We start from the raw sequence: 27,745 nt of genomic DNA, 5'->3' as shown, positions 1-27,745 counted from the left end.
GTTTTCATATCAAGGTCACTGAATACAAAAAATAAGTAAGTAATGTTGAATTTGTGCAAGACATTAATTAATCCACAGTTGGGAGCATTACTTCCAGTTCTGGGTGCTCTATTACAGGAAAGATGATCAGTTATGAAAAGAGTAGTGAGGATGTTACAAGGACGAAAGATTACGGCTATGAATGACGTCTCAAAAATTGCAGCTTTTTCTCAGGAACAACGGAGGTTGAAGGAGGAACCTACTAGAAGTTTTCAACATTATGAAAGCTTAAGAGAGGATAAATAGTAAAGATTGCATCCACGAGCTTGGGAATTAGCAATGAGGGGAATAAGCTTAGTATCATCACTGGAAGAACAAAAAAGTGAGCTAGAACATTATTTTAACACAAAGGTTCATGAGAACATGGAAGCTGAGATTAGACTTTTATACAGCCGCCATAGACAAGATGGGCTGAATGGCCTCCTTCTGTGCGGTATGTCTATGCTTCTATGAATGCTACGCTGTAAGTAAATAATAAGGGGCAGAATTGTCCATTGAGGGAGGGGAAGCGGGTGCGGGTGCAGGCGGGCATGGACCTGATCGCTGCCCGCGATCGGGTCCGCGCCGCCATTTTACGCGGGTAGGCCAATTAAGGCCCGCCCAGCGTATTTCCCAACTCCCGTGAATAGCGGGAGTGTGCGGGCAGCGGCGGGCATGCACAGGCCGCCAGGTCCAATGGCGACCCAGCAGTCTGTTTAAAAGAAGGCCTGGCAGCCTCCTGTAGGCTGCTGACAATGGCCAGTTCGAGGGCGCACCACATAGGTCAGCTGACCAGGCCAGGTTGGAGGGAAGGGGAAAGGAGCAGGGCAGGCTGCAGGGTCTGCCCCAGGAGCAGGGCAGGCTGCAGGGTCTGCCACAGGAGCAGGGCAGGCTGCAGGGTCTGCCACAGGAGCAGGGCAGGCTGCAGGGTAGGCCCCAGGAGCAGGGCAGGCTGCAGGGTCTGTCACAGGAGCAGGGCAGGCTGCAGGGTCTGCCACAGGAGCAGGGCAGGCTGCAGGGTCTGCCACAGGAGCAGGGCAGGCTGCAGGGTCTGCCACAGGAGCAGGGCAGGCTGCAGGGTCTGCCACAGGAGCAGGGCAGGCTGCAGGGTCTGCCACAGGAGCAGGGCAGGCTGCAGGGTCTGCCCCAGGAGCAGGGCAGACTGCAGGGTAGGCCAGCGAGGGGGCCAATGCGCCCCTCACTTTTCAGATGACTGCTTTGCTGCCCTCCTCGAGGAGGAGGCAGCACGGCGGGAGGTGTTGGTCCCCCAAAATGGGAGGAGGAGGCCCCCCCACATGACCAAATATGCCTGGGAGGAGGTGGTGAGCTCTCGTGGCATGGAGCGGCGCACCTGGATCCAGTGTCGTAAGCATTTCAATGGTTTGTTGCGCTCTGGCAGGGTGAGTACAATGTTGGCATTGGGCATTTAACCCAGCAGGTAGCCTTAGCCTTTGAGTGATCAGCAATTGCAGGGAGAGGAGGCACTGGAGGCCTGATGTGGCCTAGTGTGGTTGGGGTGCAGCATGCGCGTATAGAGTCCATGTGCAATTTGCCATATTGAATGGTGTTCTCTCTTTCTCAGGAGAAGAATGCTCATAATGCCTCGGAGCGTACGAGGACTGGAGGCGGCCAGGCTCACCTCATCTTAAGCTGCTTCAAGCAGGAGGCCCTTGAACTGGAGAGGCGCCATACACCCAAGTCCACTGGTGTCGGTGAGGCTGGGGTGGAACGGCCAGGTATTTGAGGCCAACAGTGAGATCCGCAATATCCTCCCAACATCCATAGCACTGATGATAGTTTAATTTGTTATTGTTGCAACATTGCTCGGTCACAGAGTGATAGAGTCAGAGGTGTGGGTCACAGAAAAAGGCCCTTTGGCCCATCGAGGATGCATGGGTCAAACACGCACCTAACTATTCTAATCCCATTTTCAAGCGCTAGGCCCATAGCCTTGTATGCCAAGGCATCGCAAGTGCACATCCAAATACTTATTACATGTTATAAGGGTTTCTGCGTCTACCACCCTTTCAGGCAGTGAGTTCCAGATTCCCACCACCCTCTGTGTGCAAAAGTTGCTCATCACATCCCCTGTAAACCTCCTGCCCCTTACCTTAAATCAATGCCCCCTGGTTACTGATCCCTCCGTCAAGGGGAAAAGTTCCTTTCTGTCTACCCTATCTATGAACCCCATAAGTTTATACACCTCATCATGTCCCCCCTCAATCTCCTCTGCTTCAGGGGAAATAACCCCAGTCTACGCAATCTCTCCTCATAACTGAATCTCTCCAGGCCAGGCAACATCCTGGTAAGCATCCTCCGCACTCCTTCCACTGCAATCACATCCCTCCCATAAAGCGCATTTCAGAACTGCACGCAGCACTGTAGCTGTGGCCTAAGCAGTGTTTTCTACAGTTCAAACATGATCTCCCTGCTCCTATATTCTATGCCTCGGCTAATAAAGGCAAGTATGCCATATGCCTTCTTAAACGCCTTATGTCCCGTTACCTTAAGGGACCAGTCGGCACGCACACCAAGGTCCCTCTGATCCTCGTTACTTCCCAGAGTCATACCATTCATCGTGTATTCCCGTGCCTTGTTTGTCCTGCCCAAGTGCATCACCTCACACTTATCCACATTAAATTCCATTTGGCACTCATCAGCCCATCTGACCAGCCCGTCTATATCCTCCTGTGATGTAAGACTATGCTCCTCCCTATTTGCCACCCCACCAATGTTCGTGTCCATAGATTCTGGAAAGTTGAGCGCATAATGAACCAGGGGCACAGGGATGAAGTGTGTCAGTGTGTGCACACTAACTGATCCACTGTCCTTGTTGTTACTTTCAGCATCATCAGAGCATGGCCGGCAGGAGGAGCTGCAGCTGCCCCATCTCACACCTAAGGGCCCTCAAGTCTCACCAGCGTCACACCATTTCTGTGAGGCAGGCACCAGCGCAGATACTAGTACCTCAGTGGGCATTGGAACATCAGCTAGTGTCCTGGGGCACAGCGGTGAGGGCACTTCACATTCGCTGGAAGAGCTGGCAGAGACAGAGAGTGCAGATGGCGCCAGCAGTCGGAGGACTGCAGGGGACCAGGCACATGCTCAGTCGGTGCCTGATGATGTGTCTCTGGAGTCGTCCGCGATGCAGAATCTGCAGGAAATGTGGCCGGGCGTGCGGGAGCATCTGGGTCTGATACATGAGGCTATGCTTCGCTTTGTGTCCGTGGTGGAGGAGTCCACGCGGAGCATCACTGATGCAATGAGCCTCGTGGCAGAGCGTCATGCTTCCTCCATGGAGAGAGTGGCGACTCTCGTGGAGAGGCGTCTCCAGGAGAACAATCGGACCTGCAAGCCCTCACATTGGCCACAGCTGGTCAGTGCCAGTGTGGGAGATGGTTTGGGCATCAACTTTCGCAGCTCGTTGCCCATCCATCCATGGTGAGCAGGGAGGTCCGGGGTGACCTCACGTTGGCACAGCAGCTGCCTGTCGTATTTGCCGGCTCCTCTCAGGGCGCTCCGGATGAGGGCACCAGCTCCACCGCCCCTCTCCCAGTGACCGTATCATCCGGTGAGGCTGCAATGACTGGGAGATGCCAGCTGTGGAACTGACAGCTCCCTCCCAGGTGGGCCCAGCACAGGCTCCACGGGCCAGAGGACGACCACCAAGGTCATCGAGGCCAACAGGACAGCAGAGTCAGCAGGCTGTCTCAGATGTCACTCCCAGTGATGGGGCAGCACCAAGACATAGCACCCACAAATGGAAACGTAAGGCACATTAGGCACACCACGGGTTTCTCTCTGGTGCTTTTGTTGGTCCGAGATTAGGTCCTTAGGATTTCTTTTTGCTTGCTTACAGTATTGTTTAATAATTGGGAAAACATCTGATTTGAAAATTGGCTCGTTTGTTCTGTGTGTGTATGTTTAAGAAAACTATCATGAATGTTTGTTTAGACATTAAAATTTATGTACAAGGCCCTTAGTTCCTGCTGATGACGTGGCAGATTTTGCACTTAAGTATCAAGCACGGAAGCACCAGGCAAGGCTGGTCCTGCTGATCCATTTGTGTGGAGCCAGCTGAAGGTTTGTTGGATTAAAGCCTCCCGGGCGTCCCTGCCTCCTTGGTGTAGTCCCGGGTCAGCGTCTACCCCCTCAGCATTTCCCTGTGGATGCTCATCCTTGGACTCACTGCTGGACTCATCGTGTGCAGCCGCAGCTGCTGCGTCAACGCCTTCATCGTCCACTGTGTCCCCCCTTTCCAGCGCAAGATTGTGGAGAGCGCAGCATCCAACCACTATCACCGAGACACGATCTGGGGGGTACTGGAGTGCGCCCCCTGAGCGGTCCAGGCATCAGAAGCGCATCTTGAGAAGATCGATGGTTCTCTCCACCACAGCCCTTGTGGAGGCATGGCTCCTATTGTACCGCTGCTCAGCTTCTGATATTGGATGGTGGAGAGGCGTCATGAGACACCTTCTGAGGGGATAACCCTTGTCAACCAGCAGCCATCCATCAAGCTGGGCCGGAGCACTGAAGAGACCCGGCACCTGGGAGTGTCTGAGGATGTAGGCATTGTGGGAGCTGCCTGGGTACCTTGCACAGACTTGTAGAATCAGCATCCTGTGATCACACACTATCTGCACGTTCATGGAGTGGAAGCCCTTCCTGTTGATGAAGGCACCGGGCTCACCTGCTGGCGCCTTGATGTGTTCAGTCTATTGCACCCTGGACACGGGGGAAGCCAGCAATGGCCGCGAAGCCTCTGGCTCGCTGTGTCTGACTTGCCTAGTCCCAGTGGAAGTGGATGAAAGTCAATGCACGCCTGAACAGAGCATCTGTAACCTGCTTGACACAAGTGTGGACAGCTGACTGGGAGACACCGCAAAGATCACCCACCAAGTCCTGGAAGGACCCAGAGGCATAGAAGTTGAGGGCAGCTGTGGCCTTCAGAGCCACTGGCATGAGGTGTCCACCCACACAGTTAGGGGAGTTCTCAGCGCCAATCATCTGACAGATATAGCTCACTGTCTCCCTTGACTGTCGGAGCCTCCTTCGGCACCGCACCTCAGACATATCAAGGTAGCTGCTTCGCCGCCTGTATATCCTGGCAGCAGGATAGTGGCGTCTTCTACGACCCCTTCCACCTGGACTACCTCTTGGCCCAGCGCCCCTTGTGCATGCGCCTGTCCTCCAAAGGTTGCTCCCCTGGAGGCTGAATGTGCACTCCTGGCCTCCTCCCTCTTCTAACCCTCCCTTCCTCCTCAGAGGAGCTGCCTCCAGTGGACATGTCAGATCCCATACCCAGGCTAAGGGGAGGCTTCCTGAAAGTTACAGGCCCGATAAAGATTACTGACTGCAGAGCGCTGACCTGAAGGTTCAAATTACACAGAAAGCTGCTGGAATTCGTTCTGAACTGCTACAGATCACACAGACAAGTTTAAAATACTTTCTCCAATAAATACTCCACAAAGCAGATTGATGACCCCACTGAGCCCTCTTATCCCGCCCGTGGATGAGATTCATAGAAAAGTCTCTTACCCGCCTGCCAGTTGTACCCGTGCGCCGACCTGAAGATCACACGGGCGCCTGAAATTCTCCGTCGATTGAAGACTAAAGGGCCTTAGCTGGCCCGTTAATTAAGGGCAGGCGCGCATCAGACTTCATCGCGCACCCACCCAGCGAAATATTGCGATGGCGCACAGTGACGTCGGGATGCTCGCCCAACGTCACCGCGCGTCATTTTACACACTGACGTGCGGGGCCCGCCCCCACACACATCAAACTGAAAATTCTGCCCAAGATAATTTCAAATGGAATTGGGGAGGTATTTGAAAAGAAATATAAAAGGGCCGAGATTCAGGGCAGAATCGTCCCAGATTTGCACTAAATGCAGTAGTGGGCGGGTGAAATGATGTTTTACTTTCCATCGCAATGGCGGCTTTTCACGCCATATCGTCCCAAACCTGCTGCATTAGTTATGCATTTCCGGGAAACACACCATTTCCATAGTGGGCGGGCCTCATTCGCCCGTCACGCCATCACCTCGTCGCTTCATCAAGCCGGGCGCCATATTCAAAGTCCAGCCGCGCGCACACATCTCAGCGCTTCCAGCCCACGACTACTGCAGGTAAGATGTCCACAAAAGGCAAAAACACTGCAGCCCCCAGGTTTAGTGATGTGTCACTGGAACACCTTTTGGATGCTGGGGAGGCCCGCCGCAATGTCCTCTAACCCTGATCTGGCCGGAGGATGGGCAGCGGTGTGACCAACCAGGTTTGGGAGGCCAAGCTGATCAGTCCCAATGCTGCACAGAAGAGGTTGGCCATCCAATGCAGATAGAGGATGAATGATCTTACCCATGCAGCCAGGGTATAGCAACCATCTCAATACTCTAAACTCATACACCCAAGCCCATCACGCATTCACTGGCTTCTGGCTCACTGCCAGCTCAAAGGACATCGCCACCCATTCTCACACACATACCCTCACATGTCCATCTGGCCTCATCTCCTCAGCCCTCAGCACCTTGAGGCCACTTGCACAGATCAACATGTGCCCCCGACACACACCCTGGGTTACCCTCCCTCCCCAGTACAGCTCTCGTCCTGCAGCCTCTTCCCTTGCCTAAGGGCACTTCTCCCCCTTCCCCAAGCAAGCCCTAGTCCTGCAGCCATTGAAAAGCCACCCACATATGGCTGATCTGCTAGGTAGAGACCTGCCCGTGAGCCCCCCTACAAGTGATGTGGTGCTGTCTGTGAAGCCTGGCGCTGATGACTGCGAGTGCTGACCCAAGCAAGGTAGGCAAACAAACCTTGAAGTCCCAAGCAAAGTGCAGCCCGTCAGGTGCATGTCGCTTATGTGCTGTTGTGAAACACGTCGGTGTGTTTTCCCATCGACGTGGGCGGACAATCCAGTGGCGGGGTTGGGGGGGTGGTTCCGGCAGGCAGGCCTAGTATTGATTCGCTGATGTATTACAATGAGGTTCCTGATGTCCGATGACGGTAAACACAGCCAACCATCAGCAGGCTGAGCGGACAATCGCGAACAGCATCGTGAAACCGATTGCACCATATTGTCCACTCACACCATCGAACACGCCTGATGTCGGCGGGCACAGAAAATCCCGGCCTCTGGTTATGAGTAAATACAACACAGCAATTATGAGCTAAGCCATCATTTTGGAATATGTTTTCCTATTATTATATATTAATATTTCACATTGCGACTTTAATGTGATTTAAGATTATTATTGAGTTTAGATTTTGGGATACCTTAAAACAACAGTGTGAGTTCAGATAGATCCTAAATGCCACACATTCCTAATAGCAGCTGTTCAGTTCTCAAACATGACTACACATTGCAGTAGGCGTAACAAATACCAGCAATGCCTGCTCAAATGAAATATTTGGGACCTTAACAGCTTACATTTATATAATATGCCACTAATGTAATAAAATGTCCCAATAAGGCACTTCACAGGAGCATTATAAAAGAAAATATGACACCGAGCCACTTGAGGAGATATTAGGTCATATCACTAAAAACTTGGTCAAAGAGGTAGGTTTTAAGGAGCGTCTTAAAGGGGGAAAATGAGGTAGAGAGGTGGAGAGGTGTAGTGTGGCGATTCCAGAACTTAGGGCCTAGGCAACTGAAGGCACGACCACCAGCGGTGGAGCAATTAAATTTGGGGATGTCCAAGAGACCAAAGTTAGTGCAGTGCAGATACTTTGGAGGGCTGCAGGGCTGGAGGAGATTACATAGGTATAGAAAAAGGGAAAAACAGGGATAGAAATGTGGGAATAGAATGGACATGCCAGATGACTATTCAGGCACTGCCAGGTAGCTTCTGCTCCATCTTATATCTGCCGACCTCAAATCAATATTGTGTTGATATCGCCACAAATAAATTTCAGAGTCTGTCTTTTTTGTGTCTTGTTCTTCCTCATAGCAATTAAAATAGATCCCATCATAAAATACACAAACTCATCCAGAGGAGCCAACACAAAGCTTGGAAATTGGAACAGTGAATTATTGTGAAGTTACTAACCAACTCAATTAAATTATTTGTGTTTGGGAGACACAGCTGTCACTCTCTGAGATCTATCAATTTCCTAATCTATTTTGCTGTAGATTGACCAGTAACCCAACCTCTAAACCGAAAGCACACCGCAGACCCAAAGTGGTTTAAGGCAACATAACTTTTTGGTTGTGTCAGAGGAGCTGTGATATTTACCTCAGCACTGTTACAGTCTCCACCCATTGCTCCTGCTGACTCTCCCATGGGTCCTGGGTAATCCAGTCCGAGGTCTCTAGAGCTCGCTGAGCCATAGCAACACGGTGTTTTGCTGCCACCAATCCTTTCTTCCCATATCTGTCGTTAACTGGGGAAATGATCCCCTTGATAACTTTATACAGTCCTGCAAAAAAAATGTAAATACAACGAAATTTGAGCTACGATTTCAATCCATCTCCAAAATTCAGCGCCAGTTGGCTTTGAAATGATTAATTCTGAGAATGTGCTTTATGATAAGAGGTAGGTTTTCAGATTGTTTTTTGTTTGTCCTCTTATCCATCTCTGTCACAATGAAAATGAGAAAAAACGTTACTTTTGAAAAATATAATATTTGTGAAAGACCTGTGGGCAATGTCCCTTTAAAATGTAATTGTTCTGTGCAGCCCCTTTTATCCAGTGCATAGTCCATTTAATTATTTTTGCATGGCAGCGTACACATGCTGCTTATCACAGAACAAGACCTACATGGTGCCTTTAAGGCTGCACACCTGCACATCTTAATAGGAATACTGCCTGTGGGAAAGGTTGGAGAAAAAACTGCAGCTTTCTGAGATATCAGTCGGAGAAGGGTTAACTATGAGATTTAGTTATTGTTCCAGAAGTTGATGTCAGTAATGTCCTGTTCCTCTGCAATGTTACATTTTCGCAGATGCAAGCAACAGAAAATCAGTGATACCGCGTAACCTTCAACTTTTTCCACAGTACTCTCACTTTAAAACTCTTTGAAAATGTTAAGCCTTGTTTTGAATGAAGTGTAACTGAGCTTTTAACGGCCTACTAAATTATAATTACTTTTAAACAGCTATTTTGGCCTTGAAAAAAAACAAATTTTATAAGTGTGTCTCATTTTCTCCATTCCATGATTTTTAAACGACTAAATATTTTTAAGTTTAAGAATTTTCAGCTTCTACCTCAAACTCACATGCATGCCCCAATCTTTATTTTGCTTTCTGTAAAATTATTAAAAAGTGAATCCTAAACCATAATTTTTACTTCCTGATTTATTTTCTGTGAGAATTCATCAATCTGATTGGATGCTTAGCCTGCTTGATTAGTGTTTGGCGGCACAGATTCCCCATACCATAGAACCATAGAAAGGTTACAGGGCAGAAAGAGGCCATTCAGCCCGTCGTGTCTACGCCATCCAAAAGAGAAAAAAGAAACTAGCCGCTCATTTTAATCCCACTTTCCAGCACCTGGTCTGTAGCCCTGCAGGTTACAGCACTTCAGATGCAGATTCAGGTACATTTTAAATGAGTTGAGCATTTCAGCCTCAGCCACCAACTTAGGCAGTGAATTCCAGACACCCATCACCCTCTGGGTGAAAACGTTTTTTCTCATGTCCCCTCTAATCCTTCTACCAATCGCCTTAAATCTATGGCCCTTGGTAACTGACCCCACAGCTAGGGAAAACGAGTCTTTCCTGTCTACCCTATCTAGGCTCCTCATAATTTTTTTACACCTCAATTTGATCAGCCCTCAGCCTCCTCTGTTCCAAGGAAAACAACCCTAGCCTATCCAATCTTTCCTTATAGCTGCAATTTTCAAGCCCTGGCTACATTCTTGTAAATCTCCTCTGTACTCTCTCCGGAGCAATTATGTTCTTCCTGGAATGTGGTGACCAGAACTGTACACAAAATTCCAGCTGTGGCCTAACCAGCGTTTTATACAGGTCCATCACTACATCCTTGCTTCTGTATCCAATACCTCGCCCAATAAAGGAAAGCATTCCATATGCTTTCTTGATCACCTTGTCCAATGTCCTGCCACCTTCAAGGACCTGTGGACATTCACTCCAAGGCCTCTCACTTCCTCAACCACCACCCCACCCACCCCCACCCACCTCAGTAATTTCCTGTTTATTGAGTATTCCCTTGCTTTGCTTTTCCTCCCCAAGTGCATTACCTCACACTTTTCCAGATTGAATTCCATTTGCCACTTCTCCGCCCACACAATCAAACCATTGATATCATTCTGGAGTCGACAGCTATCCTTTCCACTGTCAACTACATGGCCAATTTTTGTGTCATCTGCAAATTTCCCAATCATGCCTCCCACATTTAAGTCTAAATCATTAATATAAACAACAAACAGCAAGGAGCCCAACACTGAACCCTGTGGAACAACACTGGAAACTGTTTCCCATTCGTAAAAACACCCATCGACCATTACCCTTTGTTTGAGCCAATTTTGGATCCAGCTTGCCCCCTTCCCCTGTATCCCATGAAATCTCACTTTCCTGACCAGCCTGCCATGTGGGGCCTTGTCAAATTCCTTACTGAAATCCATGTAGACAACATCCACTGCACTACCCTCATCAATCCTCCTCGTTACTTCCTCAAAAAATTCTATTAAGTTAATAAGACACTATCCTGCCCTCGAGCGAAGTCAGATTGACCGGCCTATAATTTTCTGGCCTATCCCTCGCACCCTTTGTAAATAACGGTACAACATTCACAGACCTCCAGTCCTCTGGAACCTCACCTGTATCTAGTGAGGATTGGAAAATAATCCTCAAAGCATCTGCTATTTCCTCCCTGGCTTCCTTCAACAGCCTGGGATGGCGCCAAATTGAAAATCATGTCAGAATTGGAGAAATCAACAATGTAAAGCTCGCTAAATCTTTGTAAGCAGGTTTTTTTTTAGGTCAGCAGCAAGAGTCATCCCTTCGCCACTGACCACAAAGGCTGGGTCAATATGTAATAACCCCCCCCACCAGGCTTGGGTGTCTCCATGCAATACACCTTTTTCTCGACTATCAGGACAGGTGAATGACTCGGCAAATGTCGGTCTATTACCAGCTGCACAAGTGTGACACTGGGAAACCTGTCTGTTCACTCTCCTCACAGCCTCCATTCTGCATTTCCACTGATAAATTAGACGAGTTTAAAGACTCGCCCAAAAGAGAACCACGCCACAAATACAGCTGGACAAGTTCATTTAACAAGCCCTTGAATGCGCCATTAAGTAATACAGGCGTCTTCAAAAATCTCTCCTAATAAGCATTGTTTATTTTCCTTCGTTGTACAAGTACCGGACCCCTTATTCAGCTTCCCAAACTCCAGAAGGACCCGAAAACTGGCTACATTTGAAGCTGGTGCCCTGGTTAGCAATTTGAACCAAACACTTTTATTCTTTATTTTTCACACTTCATTTTATGTATTATAAGTACATGCTAGACCTAGGAGCCAAAATCCATAAAATCCCCAAATCCAGAGCTTCCCGGATGTGGGTTCTAATGCCTGTATGGTGGATTCTCACAAGAACGTACATCCAAATGAACCAAGGCCCCAAAGATGTTCAGATTTATCCAATCTGACCAAATTGAACCTTTTCAATTCAAAGTACAAATAAAAAATCTGCTGTTTTCATGTGAAATTACAAAGATGCTCAACCGTAATACTGTTAAAATGCTCATATTCAACATTACAGTAACAGGCTTGGAAAATAGTTTTCTTAATTAATAGCAAAAGGGCACATTATAGATCATACTACATGGTTCATTCTGTACGGTTCAGTGTCACAATAAACTGTAAATATTACAAAATAGCTATTTTCCTTTGGGACAGAAGAAGTGCTGTATAATTTTTCACTTAATGAGAATGGAAAACAGAACAAGAACAATTCTGTCATAAACGAACAACAAAGCAATCAACCATCAATCCAACAAGTGTTAAATACCCAAAAGTCAAAATTACACAATTATACAAGTCGAATATGAGGAAGAAGTTCATTAGCATTATAAATTTCATTTTCCTAGGATTTATTTTTCAACGTAAGCCTGCAGGTTAGTAAGAATAGACCAATGCATGAGACACATCTTGATTGCTGCATTGCAGTAAAAGGCTCCAGGCTATCTGGTGTTGGTACAAATAAAAAGAGAAAAAATATCTAAGTGCTGGAAGTGTGAAGCAAAAACAAAAATGCTAGCAATACACAGCAGTCTGCACCAATAAAGAAAGATTATTTCATGTTTTGGATATCATGCTGTTTCTTCTTCCCGCTCCCCCCCCACCCCCCCACTGCCACCCCCACCCACCTCCTTGCATCCAACCCAAGTGGAATAAATGCTTAACTTTCACTCTCAATTCTGACGAAGGGTCAGACCCAAATTATCTGCCTGCTTCTCATCTTTTAAGATGTTCACTGATCTGCTCAGCATTTTATTCTTCTGTGAGATACAGCTGGCTGGGTCGTGGACGAGTCATCTTCATCCATCACTGCATTCACTAACCGAACTCATGCTGCAGTCCGTGGCCTGGAGCTTCCGTTAGGATGCAATAGTTTTCCGGCGCAGTTTCACCAAAATTGGCATAACTGGCGCAAAAGATTTGAGAATTTTTTAAGAACCGATAACATACAGCACAAATCAAGCTGCTGTGATCTTTTGCACTAGTTAAAGAAACATTGCAGAAGAAGCAGGCCCCCAGGATGAACTGATTACCATTGGGGGTTTTCACTAATTGCACTCATTTGTAGGCCTTTGTAAAGGCTCTAAAAGTTAAGCTGAATATTTTGGGTACAAGGAAACTAATAGGCATGTTTTAAAACGTATTGAATGTAATTCCTTTTGTTAATTTGCAAAGAAACTCAAAACTGCACCCCAATACAACAAGTGAACGATTCATACAGTTTTTCAGTCATTTTCAGTAGTTTAAAATCAGGTTGATCACAGTGGTTGAAACCATATTGTGTTTTAAAATGCTTATTTTTTTTGTGATGAACCCATTTTGGCTGTATTAAAGTGCACCTGGTACTGTTGTAGGGTATTGGATGCTGTTCAATAGGTCTTAATGAAGTCTTCATAGTCTTAAGTAGGTTAATTGTGTGTATTTATTAACTACAAGAACTATGTACATATATGCAGTAAAGGGTTCAAGCTAGGAGCTGTCTCCATGCTTGCTTGTGCACACGGCTCTGTCCAACACTAGATTGACACCCTAGGTGCGGGTCATGTGTTCTCTTATATCACTGTGTGGGCGCTACTGTACTCAGTCCAACATTAACCCTATATGTGCCAGACCCTTATAGTACACCTCCCCGCCTCCCCGCCACCACCCACCCCCCCAAGTCTCTATCCAATGTATTTCAAGTAGAAATGGAAAGCAATGAAGGTGAACAGGGCAGAAGAGACAGGCGGAAATCCTGTCGGAGAACAGAGCAATATTTCTTCAAGGAAGGCATTTCTTGAAGAGGAGTGGCAGTCAATTAAACACAGAGATAAAAACAAAAAGCTACTGCGGATGCTGGAAATCCAAAACAAAAACAAAATTACCTGGAAAAACTCAGCAGGTCTGGCAGCATCGGTGGAGAAGAACATTGCTTTCCATTTCTCTCCTGGTGTTTGACAAGGTGTTTACTAAAACCCACTTTCACAGCCATATTTCCTTTCTCAGTGACTGTCTCTTAGATAATATCACCACCTTCAACACCTCCTTGATCCTTTTGTCTGTGACATCTTTTGATTATCTGCTCCTATCACTGCTTGCTTGTCCCCACAACCACCCCACCCTCAACTTCTCTCCCCCCGCCCCCCACCTTAAACCAGCTTATATTTCTCTCCTCTCCTAACTATACTTCAGTTCTGTTGAAGGGTCATGTTGGACTCGAAACGTCAACTCTTTTCTTCTCCACCGATGCTGCCAGATCTGCTGAGTTTTTCCAGGTAATTCTGTTTTTGTTTTAGCTCACCACTGCTGGGTCCGCTGACTCTGCACTCTGGGAACTAAGGCTGGACTTCCAAGAGATCCCATGGAATCTTCTACTGCAATGAGGAATTTTAAATTTCTGCCTTCAGCTTCCAAGCCTTCCTTCGGACTTTTTCCCTGGCGATTTTCCTCTGTGCATCTGCTCCTCAAGCTTTTCTTCAGGTCAGAATGCTTCTTTGAACTTTTCTTTAGTCTTGCAGGATTTTTATTTTTCTCCGCATTTTCTGTGAGGTTTTGTGTTTTCCCATTCACTGCCATCATGTTGTAGCGTGATGGATACCATTGGGTAGGTCTTAATGAAGTCTTCACAGTCTTATGTCGATGAATTGTATGTATTAGTTAACTACAAGAACTATGTACATATATACAGTAAAGGTTCAAGCTAGGAGCTGTCTCCATGCTTGCTTGTGCACACGGCTCTGTCAAACTCTAGACTGACCCCTATATGTGGGTCATGTATTCTCTTACATTACTGGGTGGGTGGTACTGTACTCAGTCTCATGGTAACCCTATATGTGCCAGATCCTTATTCTACAGTTACCACCCTTAATCATATAAAAATATTTTTAAATTAAATTTACAAAAACAGATTACATTTGAAAACATTGCCACATTACACTGATTCATGGCAGATTTTGTGTCCGTTGATACGCAAATATGTTTGAATGGAAACTCGAGAAACAAGACATTTTTCAAAATGGACGCAATTTGTGTCTGAATTGCTGTTTGTGTCCAAAACAGAAATGCTACCCGAGGAGTCAGACAGCTTCTCTTATTTGGTCACCCAGATGAGTACTTCACCAAGGTAACTCATTAAAACTGCGTGGGAAGTGTTTAGGGCTGGAAAACATCACCAAATTTAATGGAATTGAATGAAAATGCAATGTGTTCCTCTGGCTCCATGTCAGTATTATGCAAACTGTCATGCCACGGCCATTAATTGATACCCATAACAATAAAACACCCATCTTTCATTGGCTTAAGAAATGGCCAGCACTTCATACTCTAAGGAAGTAAAATAATTCCCTTCTGCCACCTCTCCTCGCCTGGGTCACATCATCTGTTTCAATATTTTTAGACCGCTTGAAGTCATAAAAGGCCCTATATAAATCTGAGTAATTTTATTTAATCCTGGCTGAAGTCAATGCATTTGAAATTGCAATTGAAATTCTTCCCCGGCCATTCAAATTCAGGAGTTCCAATAAGTTATAGATAACAAAACTATGGATCGTTGAAGGATAACAGTGATCTTAGTTGAAAATTATAGAATCCTTTGGAGCTGGCTCTACTCAACTCTGAATGCTATTGACAGCGCTAAGAGACATCGAAATTCAGTTTAATTGGTGCACTCCTGTATCTAAAGAAGATTGGGGGATTATGGCCAGTGCTTCCACAATTTCCAGCTTTACTTCCCTCAACATCCTCGGATGTATCTTATCCGGTGGCTTAGCAACTTTTAAGTACAGCCAATCTTTCTAATACATCCTCTATATCAATTTTTAAGCTTATCCAGCATCTCAACTACCTCTTCTTTACCTCTGCCCCTAAAGGTGGATGGAAGTAATGTTTTCGGCCCTATTTGTTAGTCTATTTGCAAACAACATATCTCAAAAACCACAGACGGATTTCAACAAAACTTGGTCCACAGGTAGAGCATGGACCAAGGAAGGACCGATTTGTTTCTGGTGAAGATGTGGATCTGGATCATGGAATTTTTTAAAGGGTTTTGTTAACATTGGGAGATAGGGGGGAATTGATTTTTTTTTTAAGAATGCAGTTGGTTTGTTTAATTTGAAATGTTGTTGATTGCTTTAGAATGTTGTAGATTGCCTCAACTGCTGTGGTGGAATTTATCACAGTTGTCAAAATGTGAGCAGAGTTTTCAGAGCAGGTTGTTGGATGTGGATTGGCCTGAAGCCTCCTCAGTAAGATTGAAGCTCTTAATAAAAATATTTCTGTTTTCAGCTTTGTAGTTACAGAGCATCCAATAGGCAGGGTTAAGCCTCAAGGTGTTTTCAGCTTTGTAGTTACAGAGCATCCAATAGGCAGGGTTAAGCCTTAAGGAAGAGCTGCATAATTGTAACACATGGCAGTGTTTGTGCTCGACTGAATGCATGTCATCTTCACTTGTTTTGACCCTGGCTTGCTCTTTTTCCTTGTCCATTGCTGACCTAATCCTTATGATGCTATGGTCACTTCTCCTTAAATGCCATGATCCACTTGACCCACCTCATTCTCAAGAACCAGATCCAGCAACGTCCTCCTTCATCATTGGGCCAGAACCAAAATCCTCCTGAAAATCATTGTAAGGTGCCATAAAATGTAAGCTAATGAATGTAGTCATTATCTTTAACAGCTAAACCACTGAAAATAATCCAAGTCTTACAAGGATTTGTTGGTTGTAGATTGTGTCATGTTACAATCTCCATAGAGACTGATAACCTGAATGAGAATTAAAGCTTCCAGTTAACATATAGCAGCTGAAAGAATGACACAACAAGATTTCACATTTTAAAACTTTTACTGTAACAAATGACATTATTGACTCAACACTATTTTCTCTTTGTAGGCAACTTATACTTAAAAGTACAGAAAAGAGATTCTTCATTTAACATGGCCGAAAATCTCCTACTATGATTATACGTTACACTGTCCCTTAAGTGAACACCTCATCCTCGAGGAACCAATCTAAAATTGTTCTCAGCTCCTAATAGTTTACTTCCTTTTTGCTTTCCCAAATCCCAACAACATTTTTCTGGGACTTTGGGAGGCTCACGCCCAGAACTGACTTTCACTATGAGTTTTACAATCTAGACTCCTTTCCTCTAGCCCCAAGCTAGACAAATCTTCCAGCTTCCTAAATTATCCTTTTGGATAATTTATAGCACAACTGTTTGCAACTCAATACCAATAAAACTTTTCTGAGACTTTGGGAGACTCAGGATCTACTCATGGTATACTCAGAAACTGTTGCCATTGTCTCTAAATGTAAATATCTTGCACCTTCATCTCTATAATACAATCTAAGCCTTCCTTTGATCCCTAACAATCAAACCACCCTGGCTCACTGTCAGGCAGACTGCAGAACAGGGCACATACCCCTTCATATACCCTAAATTTAAAGCTACAGTCTTATAGACCAAAAGCTACACTCCAAAACATCATAATTTTATAAAACTCATTATTGTAACAGTCAGTATTAGATGTGGAAGCAACTGCAATCTTTTGCCATATTTTCAGTTCACTTATGCTGACTGTATTTTCTTGTCACACAGTGAGATGAAACAGTGGGCTGGATTTTACACTCCTCCGCTGGCGGCTTTGAGTATACCATGAGTAGACCCTGAGCCTCCCTATGTCCCAGAAAAGTGTTGTTGGTATCGGGTTGTAAACAGTTGTGCTATAATCATCCATTTACTTCTAAGATGAAAGGGAGTTGAAATTAGAGATAGCTAATTAGCCTTTCTACCTAGAAACAAGATTCACATTGTCATGGGAAAAAGGGCAGAGGAAGCCATTTATTCATATCAGGTTACAGGCTTCCCTACCTATAATTGAATATCACAGACAGACAAGTTTTATTTGCTGTGAACTACAGCCATCTGAGGTGCAGAGAGCAGGAGATAGAGGCAGCCGGTCCTGCTTCTGAAGCAGAGAAAATCCTGACTCTATTGCTCACAGCACAGAATATGTGTGGGATTGAAGACCGAGTTCATGACGATTTAAAGGAGGCTGGAAGATTCACCTAGCTTGGGGCTAGAGGAAAGGAGTATAGAGTGTAACCCTCACAGTTGATGGCCTGCCTGCCACCTACCCATCCGCTCCCAATTAATGGCCATTTAAGGGCCTCATCCTGGCACTGCTGCTATTTCATCCATGGCAGGTGGTGGCCCGCACCATGTGGGAAGCCCTGCAGCTTAAGTTGCATGAGTTGGTGTCGGGCAAGGTGGGGGAACCTCCTTTGCAGATCCCTTGTGCCCATCGGAATCACTACCCCCAACCAAAGGTCATTATTTCCCCCTTTAACTTTCCTGCCTGGCCTCTCAAACTAAGTCCCCCACATGCTTGCCGGGGCTTGACAGCCGTGGCCACCACTTCTGCCTAATGCTGCTGGGACTACATTGCTGTCAGCCATCTGATTGACTGGTACTCCTCTTAAGGAGGGACCTACTCCTGAGATCAGGGCAGAAGTCTCACCTTAATGCAATAAACATTGCTCCCAGTGTTAAATCACTGAGGTGCAGCCATCAGTATGGTGGGCTCACTCACCACTGACATTTTAGCCAGACGATCGGGAATCATGACACCCTGTAAAATCCTGCCCCATGGGAGCAAATGTTTGCTGCACATAAATCATTTTTTTAAAAACCTCAGCTTAAGGACTCCATGAATTCAAACACTTCTGTTATTTTGATTTCAGGGGCTGATTTGAAGTATTGGTGAACATTAAACAGTGTACCGCTCCTTATCTGTTGATTTATTATATTTTGAATAACTTTATGTCTCACAATAAATATACATTTTAGCTTATCCTGAAGAATATTCTTTCAGCATAAAGGTGCCTGGAGTGATGAGGAAAGTCAGGTGGGTATATTAAATGCTTGTGCAATTTGAGATAAGGATTAATCCTGCAGCATGCTTATCCACTTGCTTTACCCATGAGGTGCATCACTGTCAATTTTTTAGGAAGTTCAGGCTTGCCTGTGCAAACTGTGTTGTTGCTACAAAGATGAGTGTTGGGGAAAGTCTGATGTTTCAGCAGTTGTGATATTTCTTCCTGTTAACTCATTAATGGCCTTGAAATCTTTTATACCAAGCTGTCTAAACTCCTTTCTCAGCCAGGGGTAAGATTCACACCGGTAACTTTGGAAGCATAATTGTCAAACCAGTGCAGCAACAACTCGTCCCCTGTCATAAAGTCAGTGATGGTGCAGCTGGCATATGTAGTGTAAAGGGTTAATGTAAAGAGACAATCTACATCATCAGTGATGTAACATCACATGACAACAGAGTATGTTGTGAGATAGTTCTATGTGAAGCCTCATGCTAAGCCTTATCCTTTACATGGTTAGAAGAATGTTTAATAAAAGTTAAAGTTTACCAACAGCCTTGCCTCCAGCTGTCTCCAATGTTCCTAACCAAAGATAAACTCAGCTAAGGCTCACAACGATGATAACAGAATACATAGGCTTTATATTGCCAGCTCCGTGCAGCTCTTGTTTTCAGATATGCTGTTCATTCATGTGCAGTGTTGAAGGAAAGTATTGTTGCCAATTTATCTTCAACTTCGTGCTTTTCCCCCCTCTTTCGCCCCATCTGCCAGTTTCCAGAGCCTTAGTTTTTATTGGTAACACACCAGCTTGGCCTTTGCTACCGTCTCTCAAGGTCATGGATCATAAGCATATGGAGCAGATGGCACTTTGGCTCAAATAAGCATTTTGGCTCAGAAAAATTATTACAAGGCACAACTAAAGAATGTGTGTGCTCCTCTGCAAGAACAACATGGACCACTGCTGCTTCGATTTCCCTCCAACTCTGCTGTGCTAGTCCTGAAAGGACAAGCTGCATTCTTTGGCATCCACAGCCCACTGCCTATATGTTAATGAAGCAGCCCACAAAACGTACTGGGCCTTCCACTGGCACTATCAGGTCGGCTGGACAGCATTCTTCACCAGTCAGCCACTAATATTTTTAAATCCACTCCACGCTGTGCAATAGGCTTAGTTGTCCACTAACTTGGCTCAACCACGTCAAGTAATATTTTTTCTCCTTCTCTGGCTATTTATATGGCTCCTTTGGTGTAATAAAATATTCCGAGGTGTTTTATTGGAGGAATAGTGGACAACAAGTAGGAAATAGGGGAGGCATCAGAACCCACAATCAAAGAGTTTTGAGGGCACTTGTGTAGATGCTGGAGAGGTAAAAACGTGAAGTGAAGGGCTCCCTTCAGTTCTGCATCTATATGCTGACTCCTATGGATGTTCTCTGAGAAAGTAGTCAACTTCCCTGCATGCTGATGACACCCAGCTTTACCTCTTTCCCATCACCTGCCAATCCATCACTCTTACTATGCTGTGTGACTGTTTGTCTATTAAGCCACAATTTTGTCTAGGTCAATATTGAGAAGATCAAAGCCATCTTGTTAAGTCCTGATCAGAAACTGCATCTGAATTACCAGTTCCATCGACTTCCTGGTTGCTTACTTGGGCTGGTCTTGGCAATTCACAAACTCAGCAAATTGTTCGATTCTGAACTGGGTTTCAAATTTTACCAAAACTAAAATGACCTATTTACATTTTTGATAAAGGGTCCAAACCTGAAGCATCGATTTGGTCTTCTCTCCTCAGATGTGGACTGACCTACTTTGTGCTTTCAACATTTTCCATTCTTATTTCTGATTTCCAGCATTATTTTGATTTTTGCCTGTTTCCACCTCTGTATTATCACCTACATCAACCCCCAAAATCCTCATTCATGCCTTCATCCCCTTTCAAGTTTTAATTCTCCAGGGTTGCCCTCGCTGACCTCCTGGAATTCACTTAAGAAGAAACCCAACATATCCAATACTCCTTTGCCTGCTCGTTATCCCATATTAAGTCTTGATCACCGATTATCACTATTTTGAATAAAGTAGAAAAAAGCAAATAATTTTATGGAGGTTCACTGTTTGGTGTTGACACCGTCGGCAACAGGAAAGCCCAGAGGACCAGATCCGTTCCTGGTATCAGTTACCGGTATCAGGGTGCACGATACCGTGAAATCAATCTAGCTTAATCTGTACCTTTAGAGAAGCTGACATCTTTATCCCAAATCTGTGGTGACAAGAAGCATGACAAGAGGAGCAAAGACTGGTTTGCTGGGGAAAAGCAAGCTGGCACAATGGCACTGGTTCTCCATCTTCATATGATGTGAGAATAGGTCATCGCACACATTTTGATAACAGTTTCATTTGCATGCTCATCATTTCCTTACAACCTATGGAGCCACACTAAACTCCTAGGGCAGAATTTTCCGTTTGTTGGGTGGGCCTGACCCAATCGCGGGTGGGCACGGAGCCGATCACCGCCAGCGATTAGGGCCGCACCGCCATTTTACGTGGGCGAGCCAATTAAGGCCCGCCCAGCATGACGTCTGCCAGGAAGCTCCCTGTGCGGGCGAGGGGGAATCCCTAAAATTGAGAGTGCACTCTTTCGCACATGCTAAGTGCAGCCTCAGGGAGATCGCCTCGACTTTTAAAAATATTAAAAATAGAGAAAAGAAAAATCCCTTACATGTCCCCTCATGTCACATGAGTTGAGACATGTTCATAATTTACATAACAACCTTATTACAATTTTTAAAACCCTATGAAACCTCATCCCGCCGCTGGATGAGGTTTCATGTTTTTTCTAGTTCCCACCGGGGCTCCTGGCCTGCCCACCAACCTGAAGGTTGGACGGGCAGGTCCTTTAATTGGTTAATTGATCCTGTCAACGGCCTCAATTGGCCATTGACAGGTCGGCGGGCCCACAGCTGATTTTGCTGCTCCCCTACATTCCTGAAAATTTAAATGGGGCGGGGTGACATCGGGAGTTCCGCCAGACGACTTCCCGCATCATTTTACGTGCCGGCGAGCGGGCCCCGCCCCCCCCGCTCACTGACGGCAAAATTCTGCCCCTAGTGTACGGTTGCAGAAAGGAGAAAAATCAATGTTTAGCAGACTCTATGACGAGTAGGAACTATGAGAATCAGAGATTTATGTTTATTCAAGTGTAATGAATTAGAGATGCTGCATTACAGATGTGGGAATGCCCCAAGGAGAAATTTTTTTTAGGGAGAAAAATAATTTATCATAGATTGCAGCGACTCTAGTTCCCATGGACCTCAGGGGTGTAGTACTGCAAGACATCTCCATTCCTAACTCTTTTCATGAACAAATGGATAAACTTAGCAATGCTGATAACTAGAAGAATAATATCACCTACATGGAAAGGGGATGATGCAAGTGCAGACTGGAGATTCTGATCAGATATGGTTAGCTGCATCCTCTGTAAATATTAGCTCACTAGCAATTTGCGGAGTCGGAATACAAATATATGGCAATGATTATGACTTGAAACTATGCAGATCTCAACACAAATTTAGAGATGACACTGATAAATCTAATTCTAAAGCTATAATTATACTTAAATTGAAGACTTGTCACCCTTTATTTCTAGCTATATTTTGCATTGAAGTCTGACTGTGCAAAGTGCTTTATAATAGTTATAATTAAGTCTTGATTTTCAGGTTTTGGTTTATCCTGAATTGAGTGAAATCAGCTCTTTTTCAGCATCAACAACTTGTATTTTATATGGCATCTTTAAGGTCGTAAAACAACGCAAAGCTCTATATGGGAGCATTATCAAAAAACAAATGACACCAATCCATAAAAGGAGATATTTAAAGCACATGATCAAAGCTTGGTCAAAAGAGGTAGATTTTAAAAATCAACTGAAAGGAGGAAAGATAAGTAGAGAGGTGGAGCGGTTTAGGGGGGTAGGGAGGGAATTCCAGAGCTGAAGGTACCAATGGTGGAATGATTAAAATCAAGGATACTCAAGAGGCCAGAATTAGATGAGTACCGATATCTCATAGGGTTGTGGGTCTGGAGGAGATTATGGAGATAAGAAGGGGCGAGGCGATGGAAGGATTTGAAACAAGGATGAGATTTTTAATTTGAGGCAAATTTGAGGCGTACTGTATTGGTCACCTGTGTACAGTATTGGTCACCTTATTTAAGAGAGGATGTAAATGCACTGGAAGCAGTTCAGAGAAGGTTTACCAGACTAATACATGGAATGGGTGGGTTGTCTTATGAGGAAAGGTTGGACAGACTAGGCTTGTATCCGCTGAGTTTAGAAGAGTAAGAGGCAACTTGATTGAAACACATAAGATCCTGAGAGGTCTTGACAGGGTGGATGTGGAGAGGATGTGGAAAAATCTAGAACTAGGGGCCACTGTTTAAAAATAAGGGGTCGCCCATTTAAATCAGAGATGAGGCGAAATGTTTTCACTCAGGGGGTCGTGAGTCTTTGGAACTCTCTTCCTGAAAAGGTGGTGGAAGCAGAGTCTTTGAATATTTTTAAGGCAGAGGTGGATAGATTCTTGATAAGCAAGGGGGTGATAGGTTATCAGGGGGTAGGTGGGATGCAGAATTGAGGTTACTATCAGATCAGCCATTATCTTATTAAATGGCGGAGTAGGCTCAAGGGGCTGAATGGCCTAGTCCTGCTCCTTGTTCATATGTTTGTATGTAACTGAGAACCAAAACCTGAACTAGAATGCTTAGAATCAGGAAACTTGAGTCTAATCAATAAAACATCAAAACGTTGGGAATGTTTACAGTAATTAATAAAAGTTTGCAGTGCCTTCATAAAGTATAATGCTAAAGTACGTTACATTAGTAAATGCATTCAGTGTATTTTTCCACTGGAATGTTGTTTACGCTGGCTATGTTTGTTGCCCATTGTTACAGAAAGACAGTGAAACATGCCCTGTGCCAATCAGAGAGATTGACAGCATGTGTCACATCGGAACTACTAGATACCAGAACTGAGAACTTAATAAGATGGTGGCTTAGTGGTAACCTCATTCGGTTAGTGCTTCAGTGACCCAGTGACTCTGAGGACAGGTTCAAATCTCACCACAGCAGCTGGTGGAATTTAAGTTCAATTAACTAAACTGAAAATAAAAGCTCATGGTGTAGGAGGTAACATATTGGCATGGATAGAGGGTTGGCTAACTGGCAGAAAACAGAGTGTAGACATGTGGGTCTTTTTCTGATTGGCAGGATGTAACGAGCGGAGTCCCGCAGGGGTCTATGCTGTGGCCTCAACATTTACAATTTATATCAATGACTTAGATGAGGGGAGTGAAGGCATGGTAGCTAAATTTGCAGATGACACAAGGATAGGTAGGAAAGTACGTTGTGAAGAGGACATAAGGAGGTTGCAGATTTGGGTAGGTTGAATGAGTGCTAAATCTGGCAGATGGAGTATAATGTGGGAAAATGTGAAGTTGTTCACTTTGTCAGGAAAAATAAAAAGGCAGAGTATTACTTAAATGAAGAACAACTGCAAAATTCTGAGGTGCAGAGGGATCTAGGTGCATGAGTCACAAGAAGTTAGTATGCAGGTAAAGCAAGTAATTAAGAAGGCCAATGGAATGCTATCCTTTATTACAAGAGGAATTGGACATAAAGGTTATGCTTCAGTTATACAGGGATTTGGTGAGACCGCATCTCGAATATTGTGTGTAGTTTTGGTCTCCTTATTTAAGGAAAGATGCAAATGCGTTAGTGGGAGTTCAGGGGAGGTTTACTAGATTGATACTGGGAATGAGCAGGTTGTCTTATGAGGGAAGGTTAGACAGACTGAGCTTGTTTCCACTGGAGTTTAGAAGAGTGAGGGGTGAATTAATTGAAGTATATAAGATCCTGAATGGTCTCGACAAAGTAAACGTGGAAAGGATGTTTCCTCTTGTGGGTGAGTCCAGAACAAGGGTGCACAGTTTGAAATTAGGTGTCGCCCTTTTAGGACAGAGATGAGGAAATTTTTTTTCTCTCAGAGGGTTGTGCAACTTTGGAACTCTGCCTCAGAGGCAGTGGAGGCAGGATCATTGAATATTTTTAAGGCAGAGGAAGATAGATTCTTGTTAGGCAAGGGAATCAAAAGTTATCGGGGTTGATGGAAATGTGGAATTTGAAACACAAACAGATCAGCCATGATCTTACTGAATGGCAGAGCAGGCTCGAGGGACTGAATGGCCTTCTTCTGCTCCTATTTCATATGTTCATATGAGAAGTTATACCTATCATAAAAAATTGAACAAGTTGGGGCTCTTGTTTCTAGAAAAGACAAGAGCAAGGGGTGACCTGATACAGGTCTTTAAGATTATGAAAGTTTCAGGTTGTTTAAGGCTATGAAAGGCTAAAGATAGAGGACATGTTTCCATTTGCGGGTGTAGCCAGAACTCAGGCCCTAAATGTAAGACAGTCGTTAATAAATCAAATAAAGTAGGAGAAACTCCTTCACCCAGAAAGTGATTAGAATGTGGAACTCGCTACCACAATGAGTAATTGAGGCAATTAACGCAGAGGCATTTACGGGGAAGCTGGATAAGCACATAAGGGGGATAAGAGTAGAAGGGTATGTTGATGGGGTGAGACAAAGAAGGGTAAGGGGAGGTTCATGTGGAGAATTAACACTGCCAAGGATCTGTTGGGTCGATTGGGTTGTTAATTCTGAGCTGTAAATACTTGCTAGTTTGCCTTTGCTATAATGCATTAGAGTTTTATTGGCTCTAATCCTCATTTTAGAATTCATCTTTCACGGGATTAACTAGCAGTTGAATACACAACAAGAGCTATTTCATATTGGAAATTCAAACTGTGGCTTGCCAACGCACAAATAATCATTTAGTTGGCATGCTAGGTTGAGAAATATCAATAAACGAGTTTAGAATTGAGTCGATAGGATCATCAATAGGTAGGGTGGAGAGGCCATGAGCCAAACTGAATAGAAAAACAGGAGAGGCTCAAGTATAGTATGTCTAAACATTTAAAACAAAATGAGCACTTCAGACCATCACCCACACACGAAATTTAAAAACTGCTTAACATATATTTAAAGTAACAGTGTTTTTATAGATTTTGTCTGTAGTGAACCTGAGATTATAGAAGGGAAGTTGAGCACAACCAGTGAAAGAGTCAATTTTATTGCCAGTTTTTTTTTAAAGTGATTTCGTGATTAGAGATACTGGGGATAAAATTCAAGTTCACTGAGGGCACAAAATGGCAGTAGTATTTCTGCCCCCTGTTGTACTCTCTGCCCGATTTCCCTTTCCATTCACTTCAATGATTTGTATTATCGCTGAAGTTGAATTCTACCCCCTCTGATTCAGAAAACATGGCCTATCAATTCATTTCCACCAGGTGCATTTTTAGGGATCTCACTAATGCTCATGATAACTCAGTCACAGATGTGGCACACTTGTATCCTGTGCCTATCTACACTTCACTAAGGACACATGTTTAACTCTGACCACCAAGTGGTACAAACTTGCCACCTGTCAGTATTTCTGTGGCACATGGAAATCAGCCTGGATTTAATGTGATAGCAGTGACAAATTGCTATTCATTAAATAAAGGGCATATGAGCATGGGATCATTCTACCATCTGAATCACAGTGGTATTATTAATATTTTACATGCCTCTGACACCAGGCTCTTACGAATTTCTATTCTGTCCAATAGAATCTGACAAGTTAAGCTTCTTTAAATGATAAGTAAAGAAAAACACGTTGATGTGTGCATAATATTGAGTCACATGACAGCTAATGATATCTTTCTAAGAAAAGTAGTCTTGAAAAGTAGCATCTACTGTCTCAGTTATGTACTCAGCCCAAAGCAAAACTAGCATGAATTACAATCAATTAAGTAGTTGTTTGGTAGTACAGAACTTGAGTATTGCTGAAAAAAAGAGATATGTTGAAGCTTTTCATCTTGAACTCATCAGGACACTTCACAAGAATATTAATATAAGGAGAAAACAACAATTTATACTATATGAGAAGAGAGTGCTGATGGTTGGCAAGTGGACTCTGATTGGTAGAGGCATTGCCATGGAGAATGCACCAATTGATGGTGACTGCCAGTTAACTGCCAAGTTTTTTTTAAAGTTTTTTTTGCCAAGTTGCCTTGAGTTCATTAGAACCTTAGACAAATTTTACCATACTATGTACAGAATCTGAAATTGCCAAGCATAGTCCACTTGCCAACCAATTGGCACTCTCGTCTCACACAGTATAAATTGCTATTTTACGCCAATATTGGTATTCTTGCACAATGTCCTGATGAGTGCAAGATGAAAAACTTTGACATGTCTCTCTTTTTCAACGACACAATCAATTATTCCTATCTACATAATACATACCAGTGATGAAGAATTAGTGACTGTTTTTACTGAGGGACTCGGTAAATACTTAAGATGCCATTAAGAATTAACCACAGAGTGTGGGATTGAAGTCAAAGGCTGAGGTGGCAAGTTACCTTCCCTAAAGGAATCAATGAATAATAGGTTGTTACAAAAACCTTCTTGGTCATATTTTTCCTGGTGCCAGCTCATAAATGACCAGATTTACTGAACTGTGTTGCACAAAATCATTACCAGTGGGTTACTGGTTCAGTACCATAACCACTCATTACCATACCCCACATAAGCATAGGGTACTTCCAGGTGTCATGATTGGAGCAGATCTCTTATTGTATTTTTTCATGGGATGTGAGCATCACTGGCAAAACCAGAGTTTATTGTCCATCCATAATTGCCCTTGAGAAGGTGGTGGTGAGCAGCCTTCTTGAACTGCTACAGTCCAACAGGTGTAGGTAAACCCACAGTGCTGTTAGAAAGTGAGTTCCAGGTTCCTGGCCCAATGACAATGAAGGAAAGCCAATATAGTTCCAAGTCAGGAGGGTGAGTGACTTGGAACGGAACATGCAGGTGGTGGTGTTCTCTGCAAGATCCCGGAACTGGCTCAAGGCTAGACTGATGGTATGACTGCTGTCTTGTAAAAATCCTAAGAGAAATGAGTTTAGGCAGACTGAAATAAATGACTGGCTGTGGATTCACAACACAAAACTTTCCCTAATTCTGAGCTAATTAACAACCTCACTCAGAAGAACGACTGGAATGGGCATGCTGCTTTG

At 44.4% G+C, this 27,745-nt stretch overlaps 1 protein-coding gene across 5 annotated transcripts in view; it reads right to left on the bottom strand.

The window, feature by feature from the left end:
* Positions 1 to 27,745, bottom strand: part of nmnat3 (nicotinamide nucleotide adenylyltransferase 3) — a 115,954-nt gene that overhangs the window by 36,934 nt on the left and 51,275 nt on the right. For 4 of the 5 annotated variants that reach the window (XM_078563668.1, XM_078563667.1, XM_078563669.1 and 1 more), the window contains exon 3: positions 8,252 to 8,435. The exons of the other annotated variant lie outside the window; for it this stretch is intronic. In XM_078563668.1, the coding sequence (XP_078419794.1) occupies positions 8,252 to 8,435 (184 nt within the window). The remainder of the gene's footprint in view (positions 1 to 8,251; positions 8,436 to 27,745) is intronic. 5 annotated transcript variants of the gene reach the window in all.

This window comes from Cetorhinus maximus, chromosome 19 (genome assembly GCF_964194155.1).
Source record: "Cetorhinus maximus chromosome 19, sCetMax3.hap1.1, whole genome shotgun sequence".
NCBI classification, from domain to species: domain Eukaryota; kingdom Metazoa; phylum Chordata; class Chondrichthyes; order Lamniformes; family Cetorhinidae; genus Cetorhinus; species Cetorhinus maximus.
The sequence above is the reverse complement of the archived record's forward strand: the minus strand, read 5'-3'. Positions and strand labels throughout refer to the sequence as shown.